At 44.4% G+C, this 26825-nt stretch overlaps 1 protein-coding gene across 1 annotated transcript in view; it reads left to right on the top strand.

The window, feature by feature from the left end:
• The window catches only part of ATF6 (activating transcription factor 6), an 82858-nt gene that overhangs the window by 11889 nt on the left and 44144 nt on the right, over nt 1-26825 (top strand). The window contains 6 exon segments of the mRNA XM_069967413.1: nt 1582-1682; nt 2709-2835; nt 4832-4866; nt 4868-4910; nt 4913-5032; nt 8937-9136. Of these exon segments, the coding sequence (XP_069823514.1) occupies nt 1582-1682; nt 2709-2835; nt 4832-4866; nt 4868-4910; nt 4913-5032; nt 8937-9136 (626 nt within the window).

Raw genomic sequence — 26825 nt, 5'->3', positions numbered from 1 at the left:
GTAAGAAAATCACCATCTTCAGTGCCATATGTGCTGTAGGGACATATTAGCAGGTTAGATGCTTCTAACCTGCTGATAGTTTTACTTTAGAAGAAGGCGAAAAGCTCATTGACCACCTCTTTAAATATTTGCAGCGATTGCATGTTCATTTGTGACTTTTCCCCCCAAAAGGAATGACTTAGGCCCCCTTCACACGTCCGTGTCAGTTTTTACTGTCAGGAAATCCTGATCAGGAGGCCTCAAATGTCATCAGGAAAGTATCAGGATTTCCTGACAGTAATCCGTTTTTACCATCAGGAAAAACCTTCAGGATTTCCTGATCAGAAGAAAAAAAGGGAGATGTAGTTCTGCAAACTGGATGGTCACAGTTTGCAGAACTACAACTCCCATAATGCCCGGCTGACAGGTCATGATGGGAGTTGTACTTCTGCAGCCTGCGGCTATCCAGGTTGCAGAACTACAACTCCCATAATGCCTGGCTGACAGGTCATGATGGGAGTTGTACTTCTGCAGCCTGTGGCCATCCAGGTTGCAGAACTACAACTCCCATCATGACCTGTCAGCAGGACATGATGGGAGTTGTACTTCTGCAGCCTGTGGCCATCCAGGTTGCAGAACTACAACTCCCATCATGACCTGTCAGCAGGACATGGTGGGAGTTGTACTTCTGCAACCTGGATGGCCAGAGGCTGCAGAAGTACAACTCCCATCATGACCTCTCAGCAGGACATGGTGGGAGCTTTACTTCTGGGGGGAGGGGGGTGATCTCACCTGCCCTGGTTCCTGGTCTTCTGATCTCGAACCAGGAGTGAGGATGCAGCGGCGCCGCGGCGGGGGGGGAGAGGGAGATCGGTGCTGCGAGGGGTATGCTGATCCGAAGTCCGGGGGGTGGGGGGGTGGGGGGGTGCCGCCGAGCGAGGGGTCCCGGCGAGTGCCGGTAATCTGAGGTCCGGGGGGGGGGGGCAGGGGGTGTGCCGCTGAGCGAGGGGTCCCGGCGGGTGCCGGTAATCTGAAGTCCGGGGGGGGGGGGGGGGATGGTGGGTTGGTGTTGCCGCTGCCCGAGGGGTCCGGGGGGGGCGATAATCTGAGGTCCGGGGGGGGCGCTGATCTGAGCTCCGGGGGGGGGGGGGGGGAATCAGGCGCTGGGTGAGGGGTCCGGCCGCGCGGCACCAGGAAGCAGGAGGCCGGGGGAGTTGACCTGGACGGCAGCAGCAGGTGAACACAAGGAGGGAGGCCGGTGAGTTATGCGGGTGTTGGGGGGCGCAGGTAATCCGGAATCGCGGGCACTTTCCTGATGTACATCAGGAAAGTGCCCGTGATTCCGGCGCTCCCATAGACTTCTATGGGGGCGTCCAGGCCGGAATTCCGGACAAAAATAGGACATGTCCTATTTTTTCCGGACCTATTTTCCGGAACGGACACCCTTCCGGAAAAATACGGAAGGGTGTCCGTGACCAATTATAGTCTATGGGTCCGGAAATCCGTCCGGATTTCCTGATAGGAAATCCGGATGGTTTTTCCGGACGTGTGAAGGGGGCCTTATGTCATGTTTTATCTTTATTTTTCCGCCCTTTTTTCTAGGGGACATAAAACCAGAACCTTTATCACCTGCGTCCTCCGTCTGTTCTGTGCAGTCTCCTATGTCTGCTGACTCCCCAGGCTCCATCTCTCAATATGTACCGGTAAGGAATCTCTGTATGTACCGGTAAGGCACCCAAAGAAATCTTTAGACTTGGCAAATCGGGAATTACAAGGGTATTGTAATTAATTGTTATTGCCAGATGTGTTCCAATTATGTAAAGTATTAGGGATTCTGATCACATATTGGCAATGAACTATTTACATATATACAAAGGTGGCGGAACAGTTTCACCTGATTCATAATCATTCTCCAACGTGTTTCCTTGTGCACCAGTTGTCGCACCCAATTAATCAGGGAGATATTTATTGTTCCAAGTATTGCCAATGCAAAGATCCACATATCACAGAGATGAAGCCACATTACCTGTGTGCATATGTCTCCTAATAGTAGCATCCGGTTGAGGGGATACAATCTAGTTGTATACACTTATAACCCCTATAGTACCAAGGCTGTTGTAGCATGGTGTCTGCTTTATATTATAGCTAGCACATGCAGCAACCCTATACTCTGCATGTATTTGTCTATATGAGTGAGATTCCCCAAATTTACTTTGTGTGTCGGGGGGGGGGGGATTTATGAAGACCGTTGTACAAGTACGCCGGTCTTATTAGGCCCTGCCCCCTTTTGCCCAGCAGGATTCACTAAGAGGCGCACGCCCCTTAGGGAATCAGGCTTAGTGAACCTGCGCCCGGCATACGAATCATGATAAATGAGACATAAATCATGATAAATGGGGTGCGGGAGGAGGCCACGCCTTGTCACGCCGCCCAGCCTGCCCATCAGGTGTACGGGTGCGTATGCCAGGGAGCGTACACCTCTGGCGTATCTTTCATAAATGTCCCCCTATGTGTTTGTCTCGGTCACATGACATGGACCATACTTGTCCTTATGATCTGAACAGTCAAACCCTGACTGATTCAAGACTTTTTCAGATATTTCTATGACTGGTGAAAACTTTGGGTGATGTTGCTATTTTTATGGGGTTAAAGAAAGCAGGGAGGGGTTTTTCCATAGTTTAATATTCAGGTTTCTAATGGAAGTTTTGTTTTCCATCCATTCACAACAGGAAGAGGCTGACATTTCCTCCAGTTCTCAGATGTCTCCTGTTTCACTGTACTCAGAAGCAACAAGAAGTCCCAGATCCCCAGATCAACCCGAAGAGAAGCCAACAATCACAATACCACTGAACACTGGTACGTACTTCATACATTCCTCTACTCAGCAATAAGGAAATGTTCCTTTTACTCTTCAATGTTAAAATAGTAAAGGTTTTTAAAATATTTGTGCAGAAACTCCCTCCTCCATCTATATATATATCCAGTTTTTTTATCTGTATACCTTTTCTTCTCCTCTTGTTAGTCAGCAAAGAGCCTCATATCTATAACTAAAGGTTTGTTTCCTATCATATACTGTATGGCTGTACAGTGCAGAGTTACCTTTATTGTACCCACAGACAGTCTGACATAGCTGCAATCCACATAAATGAGGTTAGCTATGTCAGACAGCCACCCATGTGGATTTTATAGAGACCTTGAACCTAAAGTAAGTGCTAGTTTTATTTGCTGCCGGTTAGTCCTCTTTCAACCCTGTATAACTGATGAGGCCGATGAGTGTGTTTTATTGGCACGCATGACGAGAAGACCAGAAGAGTTTGTTTTGCCAAGAGTACAGATCAGCCAGTCCTTTGATTTGCAAATTTACTATTTTATAAACTCTACAGCAACTGTCCTGTCTCTTGACCGGATGATTATTGGTCCCTTAAGTTTCCAAGTTCTTGTAATGAAAAAAAAACCCCATATATTACCATCTCTATTGTTGTGACATGGTCTCTCTTCTGATGCCTTGTTTCAAAATAGAGCACGAGTAGATCAACTGCTGAACAGCCTGGATTCCAGACTAACATAGGACTTGTTCACACAACAGATTTTTAGGGTAACTATCACCTTGCTGCCACAGCACGATATGCATTCAAACTTCCTACCAAGTCTGTAACCCATTGCAATACTGATCAGTGCATAGAATAGCTGGAAGTACCATAGGCTTTTGTTGCAACACTCTTGCAATGTAAGTCTATGGCACTTCTGGCAATTCTTTATATCACTCACTTTAGCAGCGGCATAAGGACTTGTCAGGAAGTTAAAAAGTGTATTTTACCGCCGCTAGGTTTAAATCTTTCCAGTATAGTTTACTCCTGGGTTGGGTCCACTCTTAGTTTTAGCTAAAAATACTGTCCACAAGCTTATAACAACCAGTGACTGCTGAGACTGGGACTCGCTGTGATTTCCAGAATTGTTCCCGGGTTGTGCAGAACTGTGAAGAGTTGTCCATTCATTGTTTATGGAGCTAGTAAAAAAACGAGCACAGCGTTTGCAACTTCATTCAAAACAAAGTCCGAACCCTGTTCTGGAGATCTTGTGGATAGGAAATAAGTAAATAAGTAATCTTAACTCAGAATATGTAAAACAACTAGCTACACTCAGGTTCTTTATTTATAGTTTTATAGGCTTTATATATTTGAGGGTAAGGCCACAAAGTGTCTTCCAGGCGGCCAAAGCGCAGCTGTAAACCTTGCTGAACAAGGTAAAAAGATGTTTTATTCCGCCGATTGAGGCTGGGAGAGTGGGGCCAACTAGTCACTGCTCTCTGCCTTTCAGCGCGGGGATGATTGACAGGCAGTGAGGCCACTAATGGGTCTCTGCCTGTCAGTGTAGGGATAACTGACAGGCAGAGAGACCCATTAGTGGCGTCACTGCCTGTCAATCATCCCCACGCTGAAAGGCAGAGAGCTGTGACTAGTTGGCGTCACTCTCCCAGCCTCATGCGGAGGAATAAAACGTCTTTTTTCCCCTTTGAAATGCTATTGCTGAACAGTAGATCCATACTGTGCTGCAGGGAACCATATCTGCACAATCGTGCTAGTTACGACCCGGGTGCCCCATTACTCACAAAACTATGTGGTCAGTAAGAGTGAATTTATAAACCACAACCACATAATGTACGATTAGATTTTTGGCAGTATCAAGATCGGCTGACGCGCTCCATGTTGCCTTTAACCATACTTGCTATTAGATTTCCCTTGTTACAGTTTCCACTTGGCAAATATATTTATTCATGTAGTTTTTGTTTGTACCGACACTTTTTTTTGCCCATTTTGTATCTTATTTTTTTTCCTTTATACTTGAAATACAGGTAACACTTCTACCAAACTAAGAAAACTCGCTCCAGTCGTGCCTAAGCCATCCATACAACCGAAAATTATCCTGGTTCCTACCTCCACAGACATCTCATCACCCTCAGGGATTGCCCCTAAAACAGTTTTACTTCAGCCCCTCACAACATTGCTGCCCAAGCCACAGCCACTAATCACAATTCAGCCAACGCCACAACCAGGTAAGTAATTGTTTGTGCAAAGACCGAGCTCTACCCATCGGGAGACTATAATGTACCTAAAAAGCTGCTTCATAAAGAAAGGGCAAGGGCTTATTCAATACTGATTGTTCTAGAACATGTTTAACCATTGTGGTTTTTTTCCACAATTTAATCACTTGAAGGCCACACAGATTGTACATGGTCCACATTCGACTTGGTAAGGACTTTTTTGAATGCAGAGTCTGCAGTGGGTGGCGCAGAGGAAGCGAGACAGCTGTTGGTAATGAACAGGCTTTCCAAAGAGAAGTCAGAGATGTTTTTACTGTCTCAGCCTTCCAAATCAAATATGCATAGTGCTCATTGAACCCTGGGTGCACAGCTTAAAGGGAATCTGTCAGGTCCTTACCAGGTATGCAGCTCAGACACCTGCAGAAAGGTGATAGTGATAAAACAAATGATGCCTTTATCTTTACGGATGCCCATTTGCAAAATTAGAAAATTGCCTTTTTCCTTGGAAGCTGAAGTGCCACAGAAGTGGCGCTAAGCCTTAGCATGCATGACTCTTTTCCCCCACAACCTTCCTGTCTTGACTAATTGACATACAGGTATGAGGTATGGAGACCGAGCCCTGTACATAAGTCAGTCAACTTGAAGAGGTGTGCATGCTGTGGCTTAGCATCACTTTTGTGGCTTTTCAGCTTCCAAGGGAAAATGCTATTTTCCAACTCTGCAAATAGACATCCACAAAGACAAAGGCATCATTTGTTTTATCACCCAACCTCTGTCTGCAGCTGTGTACCTGGTATGGACCTGAAAGATTCCCTTTAACAGTAGCCATAAGGCCTCCCGGTTCCCGTCCTGGTAATCATGTGATCACTGGGTGCTTGGTATTTGCAGGAAGCTGCTGGGTCAGCTACCGCAGTGACTGTCAGGGGGCTGTATTCCCAATGGGGCTATCATGTCAGCCCTAGCTACAATGAAAATCAGCTATAAAGGGATTGTAATGTTAAAATGTAAAATAACAAAAATAAAATATAGCAAAATAAAAAATCTGAACCAAAACGGAACACAATTTTAAATATTTTTGTTGCAATTTATGCTGTTAATAAAGTCAGATTATACTTTTGTTTATTTACACATACTCAAATAAAAATGTACTAATATAAAATTACATAAAAACAAAGCTCTGTGTATCACAGAAAGGCTGCAAAAATATTTAACTGAACAAGAGACAATGTAATAACTTCATATAAACTTTTACTTAAAGCGAATGTACCAGTAGTACATCACATTGTGTTTTTTATAGGAATAGACCGGCGGTGGCGTAGTACTTTTTTTTTAATCGCAGCCCGGTTCCCGAGCATTGCGCTGGTTTGTTCCCAAGCATCGGCTGGCCTCTTTGATTCAACTCCACTGATTCTAATAGAGCCATGTCAGAGGGTAGGGGGTTTTGTCACATTGGGGACCGGCGGGCCCACCTCCAGTTCTTTATGCCCGGCCGGTGCTTGGGAATGAACCGGCGCCATGCTTGGGAACCTGGCCTCGATTCAAAAAAAAAAGACTGTGCCACTACCATCCCCGTGCCGGCGCCGGTTGATTTAAATAAAAACCCACAAAGCGATGTACTACTGGTACATTCCCTTTAAAAAAAAAAATGTCAATGTCCAAGGGAAATATTTACACTCTACAGTAAAGCAGTATATACATGCAGTGGCGGTCTACATCGCTTGGGGCCCCCAACATCCAGGGGGGCCCCCACGCCCTGCTCTTGTGCTCAAGACTGCTGGACAGGGCCGCCCCATCTGAACTGTAACTATGAGCACTCGTAATGAGCGCTCATAGTTACATGCAGCAGCACTGACAGGGCGGGAGACATTGGCTCTCTTTCCTGTCAGTCACTCTTGTGGCCGCAGGAAGGGTTTTCCCTGCGGTCACAAGTGGCAGCTTTGTCCTTGTGGTGCCGGAGCTCCAGTGATATCACTGGAGCATCGGCGCCAGGACAAGGGGAGTGCGGCCTCTTGTGATCGCAGGGAAAACCCTTCCTGCGGCCACAAGAGTGAAGAGAAGAGGAGACGCCCTGACCCAGGTAAGTATAAGTGTTTGTTTTATTGTGTTATATACTATATGGAAGGGGGAGCACACAGGGGGCTGTTTAACTGGGGGAGTGCACATCGGGGGTCTATATAAGTGGGGGGAGCACACAGGGGTGCTATAGACTACTGGGGCTTCACAGAGGGGTCTATATACTACTGGGGGCAGCACACAGGGGGTCTATATACTACTTTGGGCAGCAGAATGGGGTCTATATACAACTTGGAGAGCACACAGGAGGTCTATATCCAAGTGGGGGAGCACACAGGGGGGCTATATACTACTGGGTGAGCACACAGGGGTCTATATACTACTGGTGGGGCACACAGGGGGTCTATATACTACTGGGGGAACATACAGGGGGTCTATATACTACTTGTGAGGCACAAAGGTGGTCTATATATAACTGTGGGAGCACACAGGGGTCTGTATACTACTGGGGCAGCACACAAGGAGTCTATATAATACTGGTGGGACACACAGGGGGTCTATATACTACTAGGGGAACCACATAGGGGGTTTATATACTACTGAAGGAGCACACAGGAGGTCTATATCCAAGTGGGGGAACACACAGGGGGGCTAAATACCCCTAAGGGAGCACACAGGGGGCCTAAATACTAGTGGGGGAGCACACAGGGGGTCTATATACAACTGGGGCAGCACACAGGAGGTCTATATACTTCTGGAGGAGCACACTGGGGGCTATATATAACTGGGGGAACACACAGGGGTCTATATACTACTGGGGGAAGCAAACAAGGGGTATATACTACTGGGGGCAGGACACAAGGGGTATATACTATTGGGGGCAGCACACAAGGAGTATATATTACTGGCAGTAGCGCACAAGGGGTATATACTACTGGGGGCAGCACACAGCGGTCTATTGTTTTGAAACACGTGTCGAGGGGGGGGCCCAGACATAACTTCACTTGGGGCCCCAGAAATGCCAAGACCGCCCCTGTATATATGCATCAGAGTTGACCCTTTGTGGTTCATCATGCTGTGTGGTGAAATGGTGTTTATCCCTTCCCACATGTTTTCTAGTGAGGTATATTTCCTAGTGACTGTGGCGTCCTGGTGGTTCCCATCAGCTTCTCAGGACAGTAAAGAGGGATTTCTGCTATTTACTAGAAGAGCTTATATAGATTTACTCTTAAACAAAAGCCTTGGTGGTTCTAAAGAGCTCTTTATTTCTAAACTAACGTATCAATTATCAAGTCTCCTGGGATGCTTTTCACACCTTAAACGTAAAGAAACATTGAATTCTTAAATAAAAGTCCGCATAGTAACCTCAGACCATGTATATTGTGAAAGTTTAAACCTGCCACATTGTAAAGATGACACTCAACGCTTTACACTCTTTGATGCCTTTATACAAGTTTGCGTCATAGAGGTGTGTGTGTGTATGTATGTATATATATATATATATATATAATATTATAAACATCAAATGTTTAAAAACTCTGTTTTGCAAAACTTTTAGGTGGTCTTGTACTTTAGACAAGTGAGTGGGGCCTACCAAAGGGTGGCGTGACTTTGCAGACCTGTCTGATTTGCTAAACTCTACCATAACATGCACACGTCTTCTAAAAATGACCAAAATGGTGAAGTAATAATCTGGGATCCAGCTGTACAAGGGGAGAGCTGGTCGCTTGTGTTTTTCTTCCTGCTGTCAGGTTTGTAGGATTTGAGCTCCACTATAGAGACTCTTGTTTTCAAAAGCATTTAGGTACTATGTGTCCTTGTCAGCAAATTGGCAAACGATAATCCAATCAGTCAGTTGTATATGGAGTAATTTATGCTTTTTTCAACAATTTATTATTTGCAGCTCAACAAGTTCTCCTAACCCCGTCTACTGTTGTACAACTTCCTGGCCCTGGGGTGATAGCCCCCCAGCCGAGACTCGCTGTAAATGGAGCGCCGCCTCCGCTGTCTACACCGTCCATTAACCTGCTGTCACACACAAAAACCTCTCCTGTCAAACCGATGTCACAGCCATCGATCCAGACAACAGACTGTGGAGCTGATGTGAGTAGTGTGCAAAATGGTCTATTTCTTGAATGCCAGTCCCTTCAGTTTCCAAATTCGATATGCTTTTATTCTATGTTTTCACATTACATTATAAGGGCTTGGTAGATATTAGATGTCCTGAAGGATTCCGGTCTGCACCTTTGTCACTCTTTTGGGCTTAATGCGTTTTCTCACAGTATGGTTTCAGTAGCTTGCTGGGAAGCCCATGGGGTGAACAGTGCACACAAACCCCTTACATGCTGCAATCATTATATTACTGTGGCATGTAAAGACTTAATCAGAGCAGGAGCCCAGCAGTATGTACTCCCAGAATATGTTGGCGCTATATAAATAAAATTATTATTATTGTACTAACAGCCAAGCTCTCACAATCTCCCCATGGGAGACCTGCACTACCTTTTATGAGCCTGGCGGTAAAAGGTAACTGGCTAGAATATTGAACCTTAAAGGGGTAGTGCGGCGCTCAGAAATTATTCACAGAATAACACACATTACAAAGTTATACAACTTTGTAATGTATGTTATGTCTGTGAATCGCCCCGTTCCCAGTGTACCCGGAAGTGTGGTGCATTGTACATTACCTGATCCGTGTCGAGGGCCGTCCGCCATCTTGTGCCAAACGTCCTCTTCGGACAGACGGCCTAGTCGCTGCCGCCCGTCCCCCCTCCGCCGCGTCACAACTGTGCTCAGCCGCGATTGGCTGAGCACGGTTATGCTCAGCCAATCGCGGCTGAGCATCGGATGACGCTGCAGAGGGCGGCCGGCATTCGGAACAGCCGGAGCTGTTCGCCGTCCGCCCGAAGAAGACGTCGCTGAATGAAGATAGAAGACTGGTGTCGGCATGTGACAGGTATGTATAGGGCACCACACTTCCGGGTACACGGGGAAGGGGGCCATTCACAGACATAACATACATTACAAAGTTGTATTTGTAATGTGTGTTATTCTGTGAATAATTTCTGAGCGCCGCACTACCCCTTTAAAGTGTCACTGTCGTTTAATTTTTTTTTTTTTTTAGTACAGGCGATTTTAGGAAACTTTGAAATTGGGTTTATTAGCCGAAAAATGCATTTTCAAGAAAAAGCAGTTCGAAACTCTCCCCCCTGTTGTCTATGGAGAGGGGAGGGGTGGAGGGAGATGAGGCACCAAAACAGGACCACAAAGAGTTAATTTACAGCTACATCACCGGGCTATCTCCTCTGAAGACAGCACTGACCTCTGAATACCGGCTTTCACACAGGTCCCACTGTGTAATCCTTTGTTCTCTGCTGGCGACTAATCTCCCCCCTCCCCTCTCTATAGGTTAGGTAAAATCAAAAGGTGCCAAAAATGACAAAAAAATTACCTGGAGATTGCGCTCACCACCAAACAACGTAGTAGAAAACGATGTTCACATAAAACACGATTTATTCAGTCCAACAATAACTCGTTTCAGGGCTATGGTGCCCCTTCGTCAGATTCAGGACAAACATTTTTTTGTCATTTTTGGCACCTTTTGGTTTTACCTGACTCCACGGGTCCTTGCACAAGGAGCCCAGTTTAGACCTGTTGTGAAGACTGCTGCTACCCCAATCCCTGGGAGGTGTGTTGGACACACCATTACATGTGCTGCTGGGTGTTGTGGCTCTGTTTCCACAACCCCAAAAAGGTGAGCAGTGATTTTTTACATGTGTTAGACCATTATTTAAATCCAGAGGTACTACTCTATGAGGCGATCTGCCTTTCTTTTTGTTCTTTGTTTCTACTTCTCTCTATAGGTTACACAGGGCTCGATTGTGTAAAAGAGTTGAGATTTCCTGATAATGAGCAGTGAATGAGAGAGAGAGTGGGGGGGGGGGGACCTGGGGAAAGTCTTTTTGAATGCAGATAATGGCATATTTGCCTAATAAACCCAATTAAAAGTTTCTTAAAATCACCTGGACTATTGATTTCTGCAAAAAAAGAAATTAAACGACAGTGACACTCTAAGGTGTCTCGCTGTTGTTTTAAGAAACTTTTGACATATCATAGAGACGTGTCAAAAGTTTGGATCACCTTGGGTCTTAGTGTTCAGACGTGTACTGATTGTGAGAGAGAGTGGGGAGAGAGGACAGAGTGGTCCACTCCCCGCTCTGTGTCCGTGAAAGAGTGGCTCTGTAGACTTACATTATGAGCCCGACTCATTACGTGACAAAGAGCCGGAAGAGGATGGCCCAGTGATGGCCTTCTCCCAGCTCTCTCTCACTATCAGAAGGTGGCTGAACACTAAGACCCGGACCGATCAAAACTGTCTCTATGACATATCCAAAAGTTTTTTAAACGTCAGTGACACTTCTAATGGCCATGGTAAAAGGGTATCAACAGTAACTAAACGAGGTTATTCTATAGTCTAATAAGTGTTAAGCTTTCTTCCTGACTGGAACAAACCATACAATACTGTAAAGGCGTGACTTGGCGCACAATGAATAGCATAGAAGTCATAGGCAAATTATATTCCCTATATCAGAGGTAGGGAACCTTGGCTCTGCAGCTGTTGCAAAACTACAGCTCCCATCATGCCTGGAAAGCCAAAAGTTGTAGTTTTACAACAGCTGGAGAGCCAAGGTTCCTTACCCCTGCCCTATAGAAACACAAGATTGTATACACATTATGTACCCTAATACAGGTTTTCAATAAAAACAAAAAGTTTTTATTGTTAAGAGAGTCCTGAATATTGTTGCTGTAAATCAGTAATGATCTAATCTGCGTCTCTATGTGCTGATGAAACACATGGTAAGTGGTGGGGAATGTGTTGCGGCGGAGCGCCAGCATGTTACATTCCTGTGATCTGTGACTATGTGGCACGGCTCGGGAAGCTATTACAGCCCCATACCGTTCCAAACACTTCTCACTTTGAAGTGCCAAAATGAGTTGTGCCTGGAGTGAGACTCCTAGACCAGCGCGGCAGCAGACACATGGTTCAGATAAGGCCGTGCATGACTTATTTTTCGGTTTGTGCTGTGACAGGACTCGTGTCTCAATGATGAAAGCTTTGGCTTCTTCATAAACTCTAGCGATAGAACATAATTAAAGTCCAAGGAAATGCGTCACTATGTTACATGACAGCGAAAGGTTTCCTCTCATTCCTCTGAAAAGAACAATTCCACCTTAAAGCTAAACTATCGGTGACGGTCACTAATTGTGTTGTCCTCCTCCTCCTTTGTCCGGTTGTTATAAGTCGTTCCATGTTTTCCTTGTTAATCCTTCATTGATTTCCAAAAAATGAGAGAAGGAAATGGCTGTCACCTCAGCGCTTACAGACTGTCTAGCAAGTCTCCCAAACTGTCTGCACACTGGAACCAATCTATTACTTTAGCCTTTAGGGACTAAGGAGGAGCAGAATCACAGGATCCCTGAACTCTGTCCTACAGCATGAGAGAGAGAGTAGGAACGAATATTCACATACACACGATTGTATTGTCGTACATTTACCACCTGACCTAGTAAACCCAGACAGGTAAGAGACCATGTCGGCACCGGAAGAGTAGGGGGTTTCAAAAGTGAGTATACCTTTTAAAGGGGTTATCCAGAATTAGAAAGAAAAGCTGTTTTCTTGCAAAAACAGCGCCACCCCTGTCCTCAGGATGTGTGTGGTATTACAGTTCTCCATTCACTTTAGTAAAAGTAAGCTGCAATACCACATCCAAACTGAGGACAGGAGAGGCCTGGTTACTGGAAGAATATTTCTCCAGAATAACCTTTAAACAAGGAGGTTAATGGCATGCCCAGTAAACAAGGGGAGAAGGGCAGCTGTTTACCTCACCAGTCTGATGCTGGCATGGTAAAATAAGATTTTGCTGCAGTGTCACTTTATGAACAAAGTTCTTGTAAAGCCTTTTCCTTTTTTTCAAATCCTGTTAAGGCACTTGTAGATTTGTGGCATATTGTTGGAGTATATGACTAGTCATTTGGCTTTATCTGAACTAGAGAGAAAATGTTGGTTTTAAGGTCCCCATACACGTTAGATTTTTTTACAGCATTGATTGTGTTTTTACAATATAACTTGTATTCTAATTCTCATTCATATGTTATCACTGTTGGCCCTACTTCATGTGTGCAGCAGAACACAGTTTCTTTTATCCCTGTGTTATGATACCAGAGGCCTGTACACATCAGGTACATTACGCGCTATTAACTGCAAACTAATTCCAGCTTGTTCTATCCTCCTGTAAGTTACTATTGTTTTAGCTGCAACCTGGTAAGTGCTCGGAGACGGCTCTGGGATGAGTTGATCTCGCTGTACATGGCAGCTAAATAGGCCATGTTGTATTGTTTTGTATACATAACGTGCAGGAATCAACATGATGTAATTAAACACATAGGGGAGATTTTTCCCACTTATTTCCTTTAAAGGGATTATGCAGGCTTGGGCTGGGTTCACACTACGTTTTTGCTATCCGTTGTTTTTTTATTTTTCATGTGTTTGCATGTGTTCCATTCTAAAAAGAAGGATCAAAACAGATCAGTTTTTTTTAACGTACACAAATCTGGTCAAACTCATTTTTATGTCCGTAAAAAAAAAAAAAAAAAAAAAAAATCGGTTTTCTGTTTTTTTTTTTTGTTTTTTTTTTACAATGGAATTCAATGAAAAAACGGAGGCACACACATGCATACGTTTTTCCCATCCGTTTTTTGCATAAAAGGATGAATAAAACAGACTGCAAAAACGTAGTGTGAACCCAGCCTAACAAAAACATGTCCACTTTTTTCCAGAAACAGCACTACTCTTCTGCTCCGTTTGGATGTGGGTTTTGCAGCTCAGTTGGAGCTGAATTGTAATACCACACCCAGCCTGAGGGCAGGGGGGTAGCTGTGTCTTTTCTAATCCTGGATAACCCCTTTTAATAAAGCACATATTGCACAATGCTCGGTGACTTTCGCACTGGTCCCCCCCTGAAGCGTTTGATTGTGTTTGGTTAAACATAGCAATATCATGTTATAATTATCTAATATATAGATACGATGCGCCCTCTTGTTGCCTTTAAACTACATGTAACCAACAAAATGAGCTCATCATTTCAACTTTCTATTGTGTAACTAGGATACTAGTGGTTGCCAAGACCCGACACAACTAAAATGAGGAGCAGGAGCTGTGCCTCTGTGTTTCTGATGAGCAGTGTATAGATCCCCAGGAAGTCTATAGCATCTGTGCAGCATTCACTCAACTGTGCAAGGAGCGCACAGACCCCTTGTCATTATAAAGGAATTTTCTAAAACTTTTATATAGATTATCTTAGCATAGACCATGAATGTCAGATGGGTGGGAGTCTCCTGCCCCCCCCCCCCCCCCCCAACAGTGAGCTGATTTAAAGTGACACTGTCGCCCCTTTTTATTTTGCATTCTGACTTCTCTACAAAGGTGTAATGGATAAATTTAGCAGTTTTCATACCTTATTTTATATCATATGTCCATGGTGCTTGTTCAAGTAAAAAGGATTTGTTATCAACTGCAGATTGTGCTAGGTGGGCAGGGCATCACGGCAACAGTGCCACTTAGCCCTGCCCACAGCGCCATAGGTGGCCCTCCTGCTCCGTGACATCATCACCACATAGTCCCTGCCCCCTCGACGCCCATTTGTATGGGCCGGCCTAGAGGGGTGGGGCCTAGACCTTTAGGCCAGCCTGTTCCAATGGTCGGCGAGGGGGCAGGCACTATGAGCCTATGATGCCATGAAGGGGCGGGACCAACGGTGGCGCTGTTGTCTTAAAGCCCCGCCCACTTAGCTCAATCGGCAGTTGAACAAGCACCATTAAAGGGTACTTAATTTACCCTTTACACCTGTGTAGAGAAGTCAGAATGCAAAAAAAGGGTGATGGTGTCACTTTAAAGTGGCCCAGTGCTCGAGTGTCGTCTTTGTTTACCAGTCACGGCGCCATACGTGTTGTAGTGGCTGTTTCTGGTATTGCATCTTGGTCATATTCACATTAATAAACCAAGCTACAGATCCAGGCGTAAGTACTACAGAATATGTTTATGGAGCTCTATCTTATAGAAAAGCCATGCAAACTTTTAACTTTTATTTGCTGTACTTTTGTTGCCTACAGGGAAATAACTTTTTGTTCTAGTTTTTACCTTTACTTTCATAGTTTGCATTACTGGCCATTGTACCACCTGGTCACTTCTACCTATTTTCACACATAGCAGTTATGCTGCAGTTCCTCCCGCCTGGCTGAGAATCACATGGCAAGAAAACCAAAGCAGTTTTACATCCACACTTGGGATGAAATGGTAAAAACAAATCTGACACAGTGCTTTCTGCCGCCACCTCTGTCCGTGTGCGGAACTGTTTAGAGCAGGAGAGGTTTTCTATGGAAATTTACTACTCCTCTGGGCAGTTCCTGACATGGACAGAGGTGGCAGCAGAGAGCACTGTGTCAGACTAGAAAGAATGTGCCACTTCCTGCAGGACATACAGCAGCTAACAAGTACTTGAAGACTTTAGATTAACCTTCTTAACAGTTGATTTTAAAGAAAAATAAATCACCAAAGTACCCCTTTAATAGGTTACTGCCTACCTTATACAGTACTGACCCCATGCTTCTGACGTGGACACACATTGGCTCAAGATATAATGGAAATTTTTAGATGATTCTTGAAGCGCTCTCTATTATTCCTGTGAGCTGTAAGGTTTATATTTCTGTTCTTTTTGGGGTCATATAATTTATACAAGAAATTCAAGATTTACGACACAACTTGTAAAACCTAGTGTTTCTTTTCGACAAATGTAGATCTTTAGTTGTGTATATATTCACAGTTGTTGCCACAAGTTTCCAGCTTCATATGCATCGGATTGGCCTAGTACTAGTATATCTTTTACACTACTAGCCTTCCTGAAAGGGTGGTGGTCATGGAAAGTGAATATATATTTCATTATCATGTATTACCCTTCCTCATTATCGGGTACTGACATGGTTAATTTGAAGTCTGCAATTGCATTACTGCTGGATCCTATCTTAATACTGTAATGTGAACATTCCCTTAAAGGGGTTATCTGGGCTCAGAACACTGTTTGGCAGTGTGTCAACACTTTTTCCACCCACTGTTTGGGAGCTGCCGCATCAACACCAATACACGACCAATACATAGCTCGGCCTTTAGGCTATATTCACACACCCGTAGCGCAGGCCGCGGCACGCACTGTAAGTGTGCATCCGTAGTGCTCCGTACTTCACAGAACACTGCGTTCACACTCCATTACCCCAGCGATCCGAGCCGCAAAAAACGGTCCTCATTACAATATGTCCATTTATTTTTTTTTTTTTGCGGCACGGATCATGGCCCCGTATACACGTACGGATGTGTGAATGGGGCCATTGAATAACATTGGTTTTATGTTCCGTCCGCAATTGTGGACAGAACAATGGACATTTGAATAAAGCCTTACTGAAGTGAATAAGAGCTGAGCTGTAACCCACACCACCAGTAGACAGTGCAGGCCTTCTGGCATAGTTCACTTTCCCAAACTCTTTCTGCATTCGAAACACGATCATAAGAAAACATAGTGCTATACATGCGTGTCATAATAGACACATATACATTTATGTAAAGAGAAATAAAGATATTGTATTGGATATTGGTGCATCTCTCATGTATTCAGTACTTTGCAATAGGCTGGGTTACTGCTTGTTCTGAGACTAGAAATCTGCCATCAGTGAACAGTAACCCCGCTGTCTTTGTCTCACAGCAATAATTCACAGCCCCACAGGAGGGCGCTCTCTCATGTACAGGAACCACAGGGACAAACTGCATCTGATTAGCAAAGTACATGGGCCGAATATCACTAAGAAGTATTCCTGGGAACGCTCATGTAGCGGATAATCGGCCCATATAAAGGTGGCAGAGCTCATCTGACCAGCGGGTGCACACTCTCATCTTGTGTGCAATGTAAAATGTACAGAGATCGGCCGCCCATCTGTGTGACCAATAACGACGCATGCTAATATTGTTCTTTGTAAAGGTTCTGCAAGCGAGCGCCGGTCTTGGTGATCGGAACTCCTTTGTGTCTGTACACGGCCTCATATCGAGTCTTAGAAGGCTACTTAGTGTATACAGTAATTTGGGCCGATCCTCAGGGAGCAGTGGTGCGCCAGGTCATCACTCCTCCCTGGTCTGACAAAGAATCTTAAAGGGAGCTGAATAGGTACATGGCCTGTTATCGCTTCCTGGTGTCTCACCGCCTCAGCACTTCAAGGGGGTGGGCTGAAACGGTAGGGCAGGTACAATTTTGCAGTCATCGCGTGCAGATGAAACAAAGTACACTTGTTGTGGCCACTGGCTGCCAAATGTTGTAGCAATATGGTACCTAGCCCACCGTCTCAGCCCATACCCTTCAAGGAAATGATACAGCAGAGGGGAATAGCCAGGAAGGAATAGGTGATTGATTTTATTTTATTTATTTTTGTTACCCACCTAGCCCCTTTAAGGAGATTTCCTATAGTGTACTAACCTTGCATAAAGGGAGTTATGGACATAGGACAGGAAGTAGTTTATATGGAGAGACTTCTAAAACATATCAAGAAATTAAAGTGTCACTGTCGTTTTTTGTTTTTTTTTTGCAGAAATCAATAGTCCAGGCGATTTTATGAAACTTTGTAATTGGGTTTATTAGGCAAATATGCCATTATCTGTATTCAAAAAGCCTTTTCCCAGGTGCCCCCCCCCCCCCCCCCCCCCCCCCCCCCCCCCCGTCCTCTTTTCCATTCAATGCAAAATATCAGGAAATTGTGACTTGTTACATCAGACACAACCCTGTCTGTTCTATAGGGGGGGGAGGGGGGGAGGAGATGAGTCGGCAGCAGAGAGCAGAGAACAAAGGATTACACAACACGGAGGTGGGTGAGAGAGGTATTCAGAAGTCTGAGAGGTCAGTGCTGACTGTCAGAGGAGATAGCCGGGTGATTAACTGTAGATTAACTCTTTGTTGTCCTGTTTTGATGCCTCATCTCTCTCCACCCCTTCCCTCTCCATAAGCAAGCCATGAAGACAGGGGGGAAGCTTTAAACTGCTTTTTCAAGATAAAAATGCATTTTTTGGCTAATAAACCCAATAACAAAGTTTCTTAAAATCGCCTGTACCATTGATTCCTGAAAATAAAAAAATTAAACGACAGTGACACTTTAGGCTTCTTTTTTTTTGTACTTTTTCATATAATCATGAATTTATGCTTTTTAAAAGGGGAAATTTTTGGTGGAAATGTCCTTTTAAGATATGGATCCTACCTATTGGAGGTGGCACAATATACATGTTACTGTATACTTGCTTGGGCTACTTTTCTAATTTGCAATGACTTCTAATGGCCTCAGATGTAGTGTGCCACCTTTTAAATGGATGCGCCTTTTTACAGCTTTAACTGGTGTAAAGTAAAAAAAAAAAAAAAAAAGAGGACCTTTAAAGGGGGTTATCCAGTGAAAATCTTTTTGTTTCAAATCAACTGGTGTCAGAAAGTTATATGGATTTGTAATTTACTCCTATTAAAAAAATCTTGTCTTCCCGTACTTATTAGCTGCTGTATGTCCTGCAGGAAATGTGTTATTTTCAGTCTGACACAGTGCTCTCTGCTGACTTCTCTGGCCAAGACAGGAACTGTTCAGAGCAGGAGAGGTTTTCTATGGGGATTCATAGAAAACCGAGACAGAGTTCCTGTCTCGGCCAGAGATGTCAGCAGAGAGCACTGTGTCAGACTGAAAATAAAACATTTTCTGCAGGTCAGACAGCAGCTGATAAGTATGGGAAGACCTGAGTTTTATTAATAGAAGTAATTTTTAAATCTATATAACTTTCTCATATCAGTTGAAATGAAAAATAAATTTTCATTGGATAACCCCTTTAACTTATTGGCACCAAAGGCTTCCTCTGAAACTTTCCTCTCTCCACATCTGGTTAGAATACAGCAAAAACTATTATCATTATATTCTAGGAATACATTGTGTGCGTTTGTTTAATTTAGGAAACTGGTGGGGGGAGAATAAAAAAAAAAAAAAAAAAAATCACTTTACCATTGTGGTCACTAGATGTCGTCCTGTACGAGGGAAGTCTCTGCAACGTAAACCATTGAAACAGATGTATATATTCAGGGTGAAACCTATCAAACAACAGTCACAAATGTAATAGTGTTTTGTAGCGGCTAGTAAGCCTCTGCTTTTTCGTCTCTCGGCCACCATAGGCAAAATCTATACACATAGAAGTATGCTCCTTATTTATGATTGTATTTTCTATGATCAAATGTCATTCATTGTAATTGTAGCGGGTTTGTTAGAGATGAGGGAACTTTATAGTAACTTCAGGTTTGCGAGAACCCTAACAACGCTTATCATTTGATTCCTGCAGACTGGAAAAGATGGAAGTAGCCCTAAGGTTGCATCCATCTTCTCCAGGCTGCGGGAATCAAATACCGAGCACTGGGGTTCACACAAAACGCAAACTTAAGCCTCTGTTACTCCACCCGATGCCTACCCAATATTCTGGAAAAGTGAGCTAGATCGGCACTCACTCACAGAATTTATTACACTTTGACTACCGTGCAGCAAGTGTTCGTTACGGATGTCTGTGCAGCCCTTGCCAGAGTGTAAAATAAAGTTTATACATACCTGCCCGTGCTCCCCAGTGGTCTTTTTGCTTCTGCCCGCTAGGCTAAGAGACCATGGCATGCAGGGACAGTCATCGGCCGTCGACCACGCATCGCTATTACACGTGACGATGCGCATTCGGCGGTAGATGATGTTTTTGGACAGATAATAATTATAGGGTCTTTAGGGTGCCTTCACACCTACCGGATCCGCAGCGGGTCTCACTTCTGTGGATTCGTAGCGAGAGCCGCTGCGGATCCGGTACCATTCACCCCTATGATAGCACATACTCACAGTGGGATTGACATCCCACTGTGAATATGTGCTTTAACCCCGCCGCTGCATCCTGCAGCCCGCCGCCAAGAGCATACAGTACCTGCTCGGCGGCGCGGCTGCGGTGAGGCTCCCAGCTCTGGTCAGCTGAGCGGGGACCGGAGCCGGCAGCCTTACTGCACCCACGCCGCCGAGCAGGTTCTATATGCTCTCGGCGGCGGGCTGCAGTATGCGACCGGGGATCGGGGGGATGCGGCCGGGGATGCGGGCTGCTGGATGCGGCCGTGGATGGGCTGATGCAGCGGCGGGGCTGCGGACAGCGGGGGGTTAAAGCACATATTCACAGCGGGATGTCAATCCCGCTGCGAGTATGTGCTATCATAGGGGTGAATTGTTACTGGATCTGCAGCTGATCTCGCTGCGAAGTGAGATCTGCTGCGGATCCGGTAGGTGTGAAGACACCCTTACTGTAAATTCCTTTATGTCAGTATCATCCGGCATTCTCTTTATATGAAAGGCCAACCCGATCAATGACCACATTACATGAGTCATCATTGGCATCAAAATCATTGTATTACTGTAAGTTCTAGGAACATTTTCCTAATTTTTTTAATTTTTTTTGGCAACGAAAATCATTTCAGTGAATTGACTTTAAACTGAAAAATTTAAATTTCTGCCTCCTCTCCAAATCTTTACCCCATAAATATCTTTTATTCCTCTTCCACCCTCTCAGAGATCTGTTTCTACTTCTAAAGAAGACCTCTCCAGGATAAATCTCACAGATTATGTAATTTGGCTGTTAAAGTGACACTGTGCCCACAATCTGACCCCCCCCCCCAAACTGCCTGTACCTTCAGATAGCTGCTTTAATCCATGATCTGTCCTGGGGTCCGTTCGGCAGGTGATGCAGTTATTGTCCTTTAAAAAAACAACTTTTAAACTTGCAGCCCTGTGCCAAACTGGTGTGGCCTAGAGTGTCCGTGCATTAGGCTGGCACAACCTCTCTGTCCTTCCTCCCCACTCTCATCATTAGAAATGGTCCAGGCAGGTATTCTCCTATTCCTCACTTGTCTGAACACTGCGCAGGTGCCTTAACAATTCAGCCCATGTGCCGTGCTCACACAGCTGATGAATAGACAATCTGCCTGGAGCATTCCTAATGATGATGAGGGCGGGGAGGAGGGACAGAGAGGTTGTGCCAGCCTAATGCATTCACAATCTTGGCCACAGCTGTTTGGCACAGAGCTGCAAGTTTAAAAGTTGTTTTTCAGGACAATAACTGCATCACCTGCCGAACGGACCGCAGGACAAATCTTGGATTAAAAGCAGCTATCTGAAAGTACAAGTGGTTTGGGGTGGGCAGATTGTGGGTACAGAGTCACTTCTTGTATGGGAGGAAGATTTCTGTCTGTCACTGGTAAAAAGGCCGCTGCGACTTGTATCCCAAGTTGTAGCCTTACAATCAATGGCGTATCTTCTGTGGAAGGAGATCAAGCAGAAGCTGTGAGGTCTTTAGGCCCCCTCCTTCCCATTGCCTGTCCCTGTCTGACCCAATGCTGCCTGCAAGTAACCATCTGTATTAGAGACTCTTGCTAATGTTGGCCCATACACATTAAGTCCAAAGCTGTAATTCTTGACACCCCACAACTCCTCATACATATGCAGGGTCATCAGAGATTGCATATGTATTCCATAGGGAAAGGTAGTGTCTGGCAGCAGCTTAACTTCTGCTGGTGTTTTTTTTTATATATATAAAGTAAAAAGATTGGGTATGCTGAAATCCAACTATTCATGATCGGTTGTTCGATCTTGCTGAGATTAGCATATTAGACAACATCAGTGTAACATGGCCAGCCTAAGCCTTGAAATCAGCTTGAAAATCACTAAAAAAGTGTGATTTTGGACCCATTGGTACAGCTGTAAGTAATGCCTCTTCTCTTTTCCAATACCTGCTCCAGCCTCTGTCATGCCGTGGTATTACAGCTAACACACACTGATGTCTGCCCAGGTCACTCAGCATGCCTAAAAATTTTTCCCATAGAAATGAATCGCATCTGTTCTAGTCTGTTGTGCCTATACCCATGGGGCTTATCTGTAAATCCTGTTAAAAGAAGCTAAGACAAGTTGGCCGGTCCAGTAATAGTGTACTAAAAAATAAATAAAAACAAAGTTATCCCAACATTACAACTATCTCCTATTCACATTGATCAAAAGAGTGGAGACCCCTTGTTCCCTGTGTGAATGGAGTGTCAGAATACTTCATTGCTGTTTTATTAACTCTTTATGCTGAAGGTGGTCAGTGCCAGTCGAACCTTCGTGTGACTGCTCAATTCACTCGTGACCTCCATTCTCTTGATCCATGAATGTCCAAGCCATTGGAAACCCAGCCGTCACCTAAGTTTGGGACCACACCATTTAATGTCACATCAGGATAGCTTATTGGACACTGAATGCTGATCTTACCGTCCTCCATACTCCAGATTTTTTTTTTTTTTTTTTTTAAGCTAAAAGCAGCTGAGATTGGTTTGGACCTGATCTTATTGAAGCCATAATATAATCGCTTGCATTTATGTAGGTGCGGAGAATATTTAGTTAGTTGGATTGGATATTCATTGTTTTATGATGTGGCGTTTGGACTTGGCCTAGTAATGCGTTCCATGTGTAAAATCTATACGCTATTTATATTCATTCTAAGCATTGAAGGATGGAAAAGACATCAGAATATTCTCACTACAAAGCATAAAATAGTTGGCGGTATACCCGACATACTGTGCCAGTTGAATAAATGTAGAAAGTAATGTTCTGACGGCTGAATGAGATTCCAGACCAGGGGTGCTGTTCACTTTTTCCTGTACATTGGTAAAGTGCACGTCCATCCTAGCACAGAAGAGAACAAAAGGTGATGGATATGTGTTGTGTCCTCTCTTTAGTATCACGTTTCATAGGTGACCTGACCTTGTAGTTTAATATCAGTCTACAGTTGTATATACAATGATCAGCCATAAAATGTGTCATGGGTCTGGATGCTGAGACCTCCACCGATCTTGCTTCTCTCCCCATGTCTCTTCTCACTGCAGGAGACTGGCTCCATAGACTTTCTATAGAATTTGTCTGCTGCATCATTCAATAGGTTGGTGGTGGTCTCCACTTCTAGACCCCGACCGATCAAAATATTGACATCACGTGACCAATCTGGCAAATTGCTATCCATGTCACCCATGAAGCCATGAAGCCATCACCAGAACAGATGGACATGTTGCCCATTGCTACATGATGTGTGTCTAGTTTGTTCCAGGTCTAGTTAGGTGCCACGTAGCCATTTGTTAAAAAAAAAAAAAATAAATGGTGAGGAATTACAGGTCTAAGCAGATGGGAAAGTTTGTTATTTTAGCATTTTAATGAGACTTTTTTTTTTCTTTTTTTCTTTACACCTTTTTTTTTTTTTTTTTTTTTTTTTTTTTAAAGTTTTCCATTCACTTTAGATCTTTTCTCAGAAGAATCTGATGGTGTTTAGAGGGTTCAATGCTAATTTTACATGTAAAGCGGTAGCCAGACTATTCAAACGTAGAATTTTTACATGTCTTATCTTTTTTTTTTTTTTTTTTAATTCACTAGAAATTCATACACACTAGCTGTATTCTGCTTCTATTATAAAAGAAACATTGTTTGGCATCTAGATCACAAGTGTCAAACTCAGGCCCTTCAGCTGTTACAAAACTACAATTCCCATCATGCCTGGACAGCCAAAGCTTAAAGGGCTACTCCAGCGGTGGGGCACTTTTGTGCTGGGATCGGGAGGAGGTGGCTGAGGGAAAAGACGTCCACTCACCTCCCCGGTTCCAGCGGCGGGTCCCGCATCGCGGCACTCCAGTGCCCGGTTCCCGGCCGCTTCCGGGTGTCTTGACGCGGGACCGAGACGTGACGTCTCAGGTCCGCTCAGCCACTCAGTGAAGGAGGTGGGATCCGTTTCAAGTCTGCTCAGATCCCGCCTCCTTCACTGGTTGGCTGAGCGGACATCACGTCTCGGGCCCGCGTCAGACACCCGGAAGCGGCCGGGCACTGGAGCGACGCGATGCGGGACCCGCACAAAAGTGCTCCCCCCCGCTGGAGTACCCCTTTAAAGCCTTGGCTTTCCCGGCATGATGGGAAATGTAGTTTTGCAACAGCTGGAGGGCCTGAGTTTGACATCCCTGGTCTAGATCATTTATAAGGGTTATTCGCTATCCACAACATAAAGGATAACTAGCCAATCTATGGGAGCCTGACTGCTGGGACCCCACCGATCACAAGAAAAAAGATCAGTTGTGAAGTAAGTGAATGGAGCAGCACCACTACATTCATTGCTTATAGCAGTGCTTCTGAAACCATGAGGTGGGCTTTACCAGTGAGGCGCCCCCTAGTTACTGCTGGGGGACAGTTTTTACAAAATGACTATGGTAGCAACAATATCTGGGTTAGGAACATTGACTCATTTTGTACTTATTTTAACATTCTACAGAGTGTAGGAGACTAATGAAGGGTATACAGAGCAATAGTTTTTATTTTTGTATAGATTTCCACCATAGATGGTGAGGCCCCAGCATCCTTTTTTGGTTAGTCTGGTGTGGCCAAGGCATCACTTTGCTCTGTTGGGTGAGGCTTCAGTACAAAAGGTTTGAGAAGCGCTGGTCTATAGGACTGTCCAACGTGCTGTAGCTGTGCTCACTGTTTTTCAAAGTCCCATGGGGACAATTCACTCCTTTATGGTGCGTTCACACCTACAGGATCTGCAGCTGATTTTCTGCAGCAGATTTCATTAAAATAACTGAACACAGCATCAAATCTGCTGCAGATCTGCTGCAGATCCTGTAGGTGTGAACGCACCCTGAATGACATTTTCACGAGAACGACTAATGATAAATGATCGCAAATGAGATTGTTTATCGTAAACCTGAACTCGTTCACCATATTACACAGAACAATGGTCTTTAGTTACGATCGTTATTGCGGTCGTTACTATGAACGTTTATTCCTTCTGATCCCAGCAAAACCATGAACAATGTGCAATTACACTGAACAATTAGTGAACAAATGCGGAACTTGAGCGAACGAATGCGGAATCACAGCGAACGATTACCAAATGATTAAGGATAATTTTAGGGTCAGATCTAAATCAACGATCAACGACATACGAACGATTTTTCCATCGTTGCCTGCAATTACACAGAACGATTATCGCTTAAATTCGAATGATATGACAATTTTTCGCACGATAATCGTCCCGTGTAATAGGGCCCTTAGTTTCCTTCCATCTTGCCGGTGGTCTCTTTCTCTTTGCCAAAAAGTGTTACAAAGGACCATTGCTAAGAGTATACCATACAGTATATGTTTTTACATGTCATGTCTTCAACATGCCGATACACATAGCGTAACATTAGATAAACCTGCTGATTTTAGCGGAGTGAACTATCTTGTGTATGAGGGTGCGCCGGCTCCTTCCCCAGTAGCAGGTGTCGGGGGAACATAAGATTGGGCATGTTCACTATCAACATCCCCCATCCTTTGTTTTTCCTAGAGTGTATTGTCTAACTGTATTTGCATGGATTCTACCCCTTTTTTTGAGACGAAAGAGCTGCTAGCAAGCGTATTTTCCAACATGGGGGGATTTTGTCCCATATTACGTTGTTCACCAGCCGAACGTGAGGAACCTTCACCAATCATCATCGCTGCTCAGGGCCCATTTTCTGCTGCTGTGTTGCCACTTAAGCTTCTTTTTTTTTCCCTATAGTTGGTTTCATAAATAACGGTAGTGGTCAACCATTTCTGTCTTGCTTTTGGATTGATGTCCGTTCCTTTCCTGTTTTTCCTCTCTGTGATCATGAGACACAGCCACTTTCCCATATTGCTGCAGGGTTTAGGTTGAAGGCATTGTCTTCTATCTCTGTTCCTGCAATAGGTGATCATGAAAGAAGAAAAAACCTGCAGGCAGCATATAAGCTCTACGCTTCAAAGAGTTACGCTGCCCTCCTTGCCTCCACCAGGCACTATAGCAGGAGGAGGTCAAAATATACACACGAAAGAATTTAAGAAGACCAAAACAACATAAAAACAGTAATGTATAACACATCTGAAACAACTTGAACTAATATTAACTTTTTTTCTTAGGTGAGTCATGCAACCCCTCCATGCCTGGACATCTGGTCTCCATTATTGACCATAACTGTTAACCCTCTCTGCTCTGTGATGGTCTTGCCATAGCTATAGTACTGTACTCTATAAATGGACTAATAGTCTTAATTTTATTATGCTGATCCCGAAGACCACCTAGGTTTCATGATATTTTCCCAGTCAACACCTCTGACGTGTCCTCACCATTGCACTAGGTCCAGATGCAAAAAAGCTCCATGATATGGTGGCTGTCAGAGCGTCTATGAAACCAGGGCATCCACGGTCGTGTGCATTGGCCCATAGACTCTAACGGATCCTATTACTGTCTGTAATTGCACATTTAGGGATGTAGGTAAGGAGCCTAAGATTTCTGGCTGTGACCTAGTAACGTAATCTAGAAAACGTTTTTTTGTTTTTTTTTACTAAGATGGTGTTCCTTAATCAGGCAAGTGTCTTATGCTTTCACAGTACGACAACCCAAATCCTCCTCTCCTGCCTTCTAGATGGCTCTAGCATGTGCTATAGTGCAAGGCCCCTAAAGGAGAAAGATTTGGGGTACTTTAGGGGTTATATAGGCACGGCCAGTAAAAAAAACAAACTTGTTACTTGTCATCACCTCATTGCTGACACCCACTCTGACCAAAAGGTATAGCCAGAATGCAGCAGCACAATCCTCTCCCCA

This window comes from Dendropsophus ebraccatus, chromosome 4, assembly GCF_027789765.1.
Source record: "Dendropsophus ebraccatus isolate aDenEbr1 chromosome 4, aDenEbr1.pat, whole genome shotgun sequence".
NCBI classification, from domain to species: domain Eukaryota; kingdom Metazoa; phylum Chordata; class Amphibia; order Anura; family Hylidae; genus Dendropsophus; species Dendropsophus ebraccatus.
The sequence above is the reverse complement of the archived record's forward strand: the minus strand, read 5'-3'. Positions and strand labels throughout refer to the sequence as shown.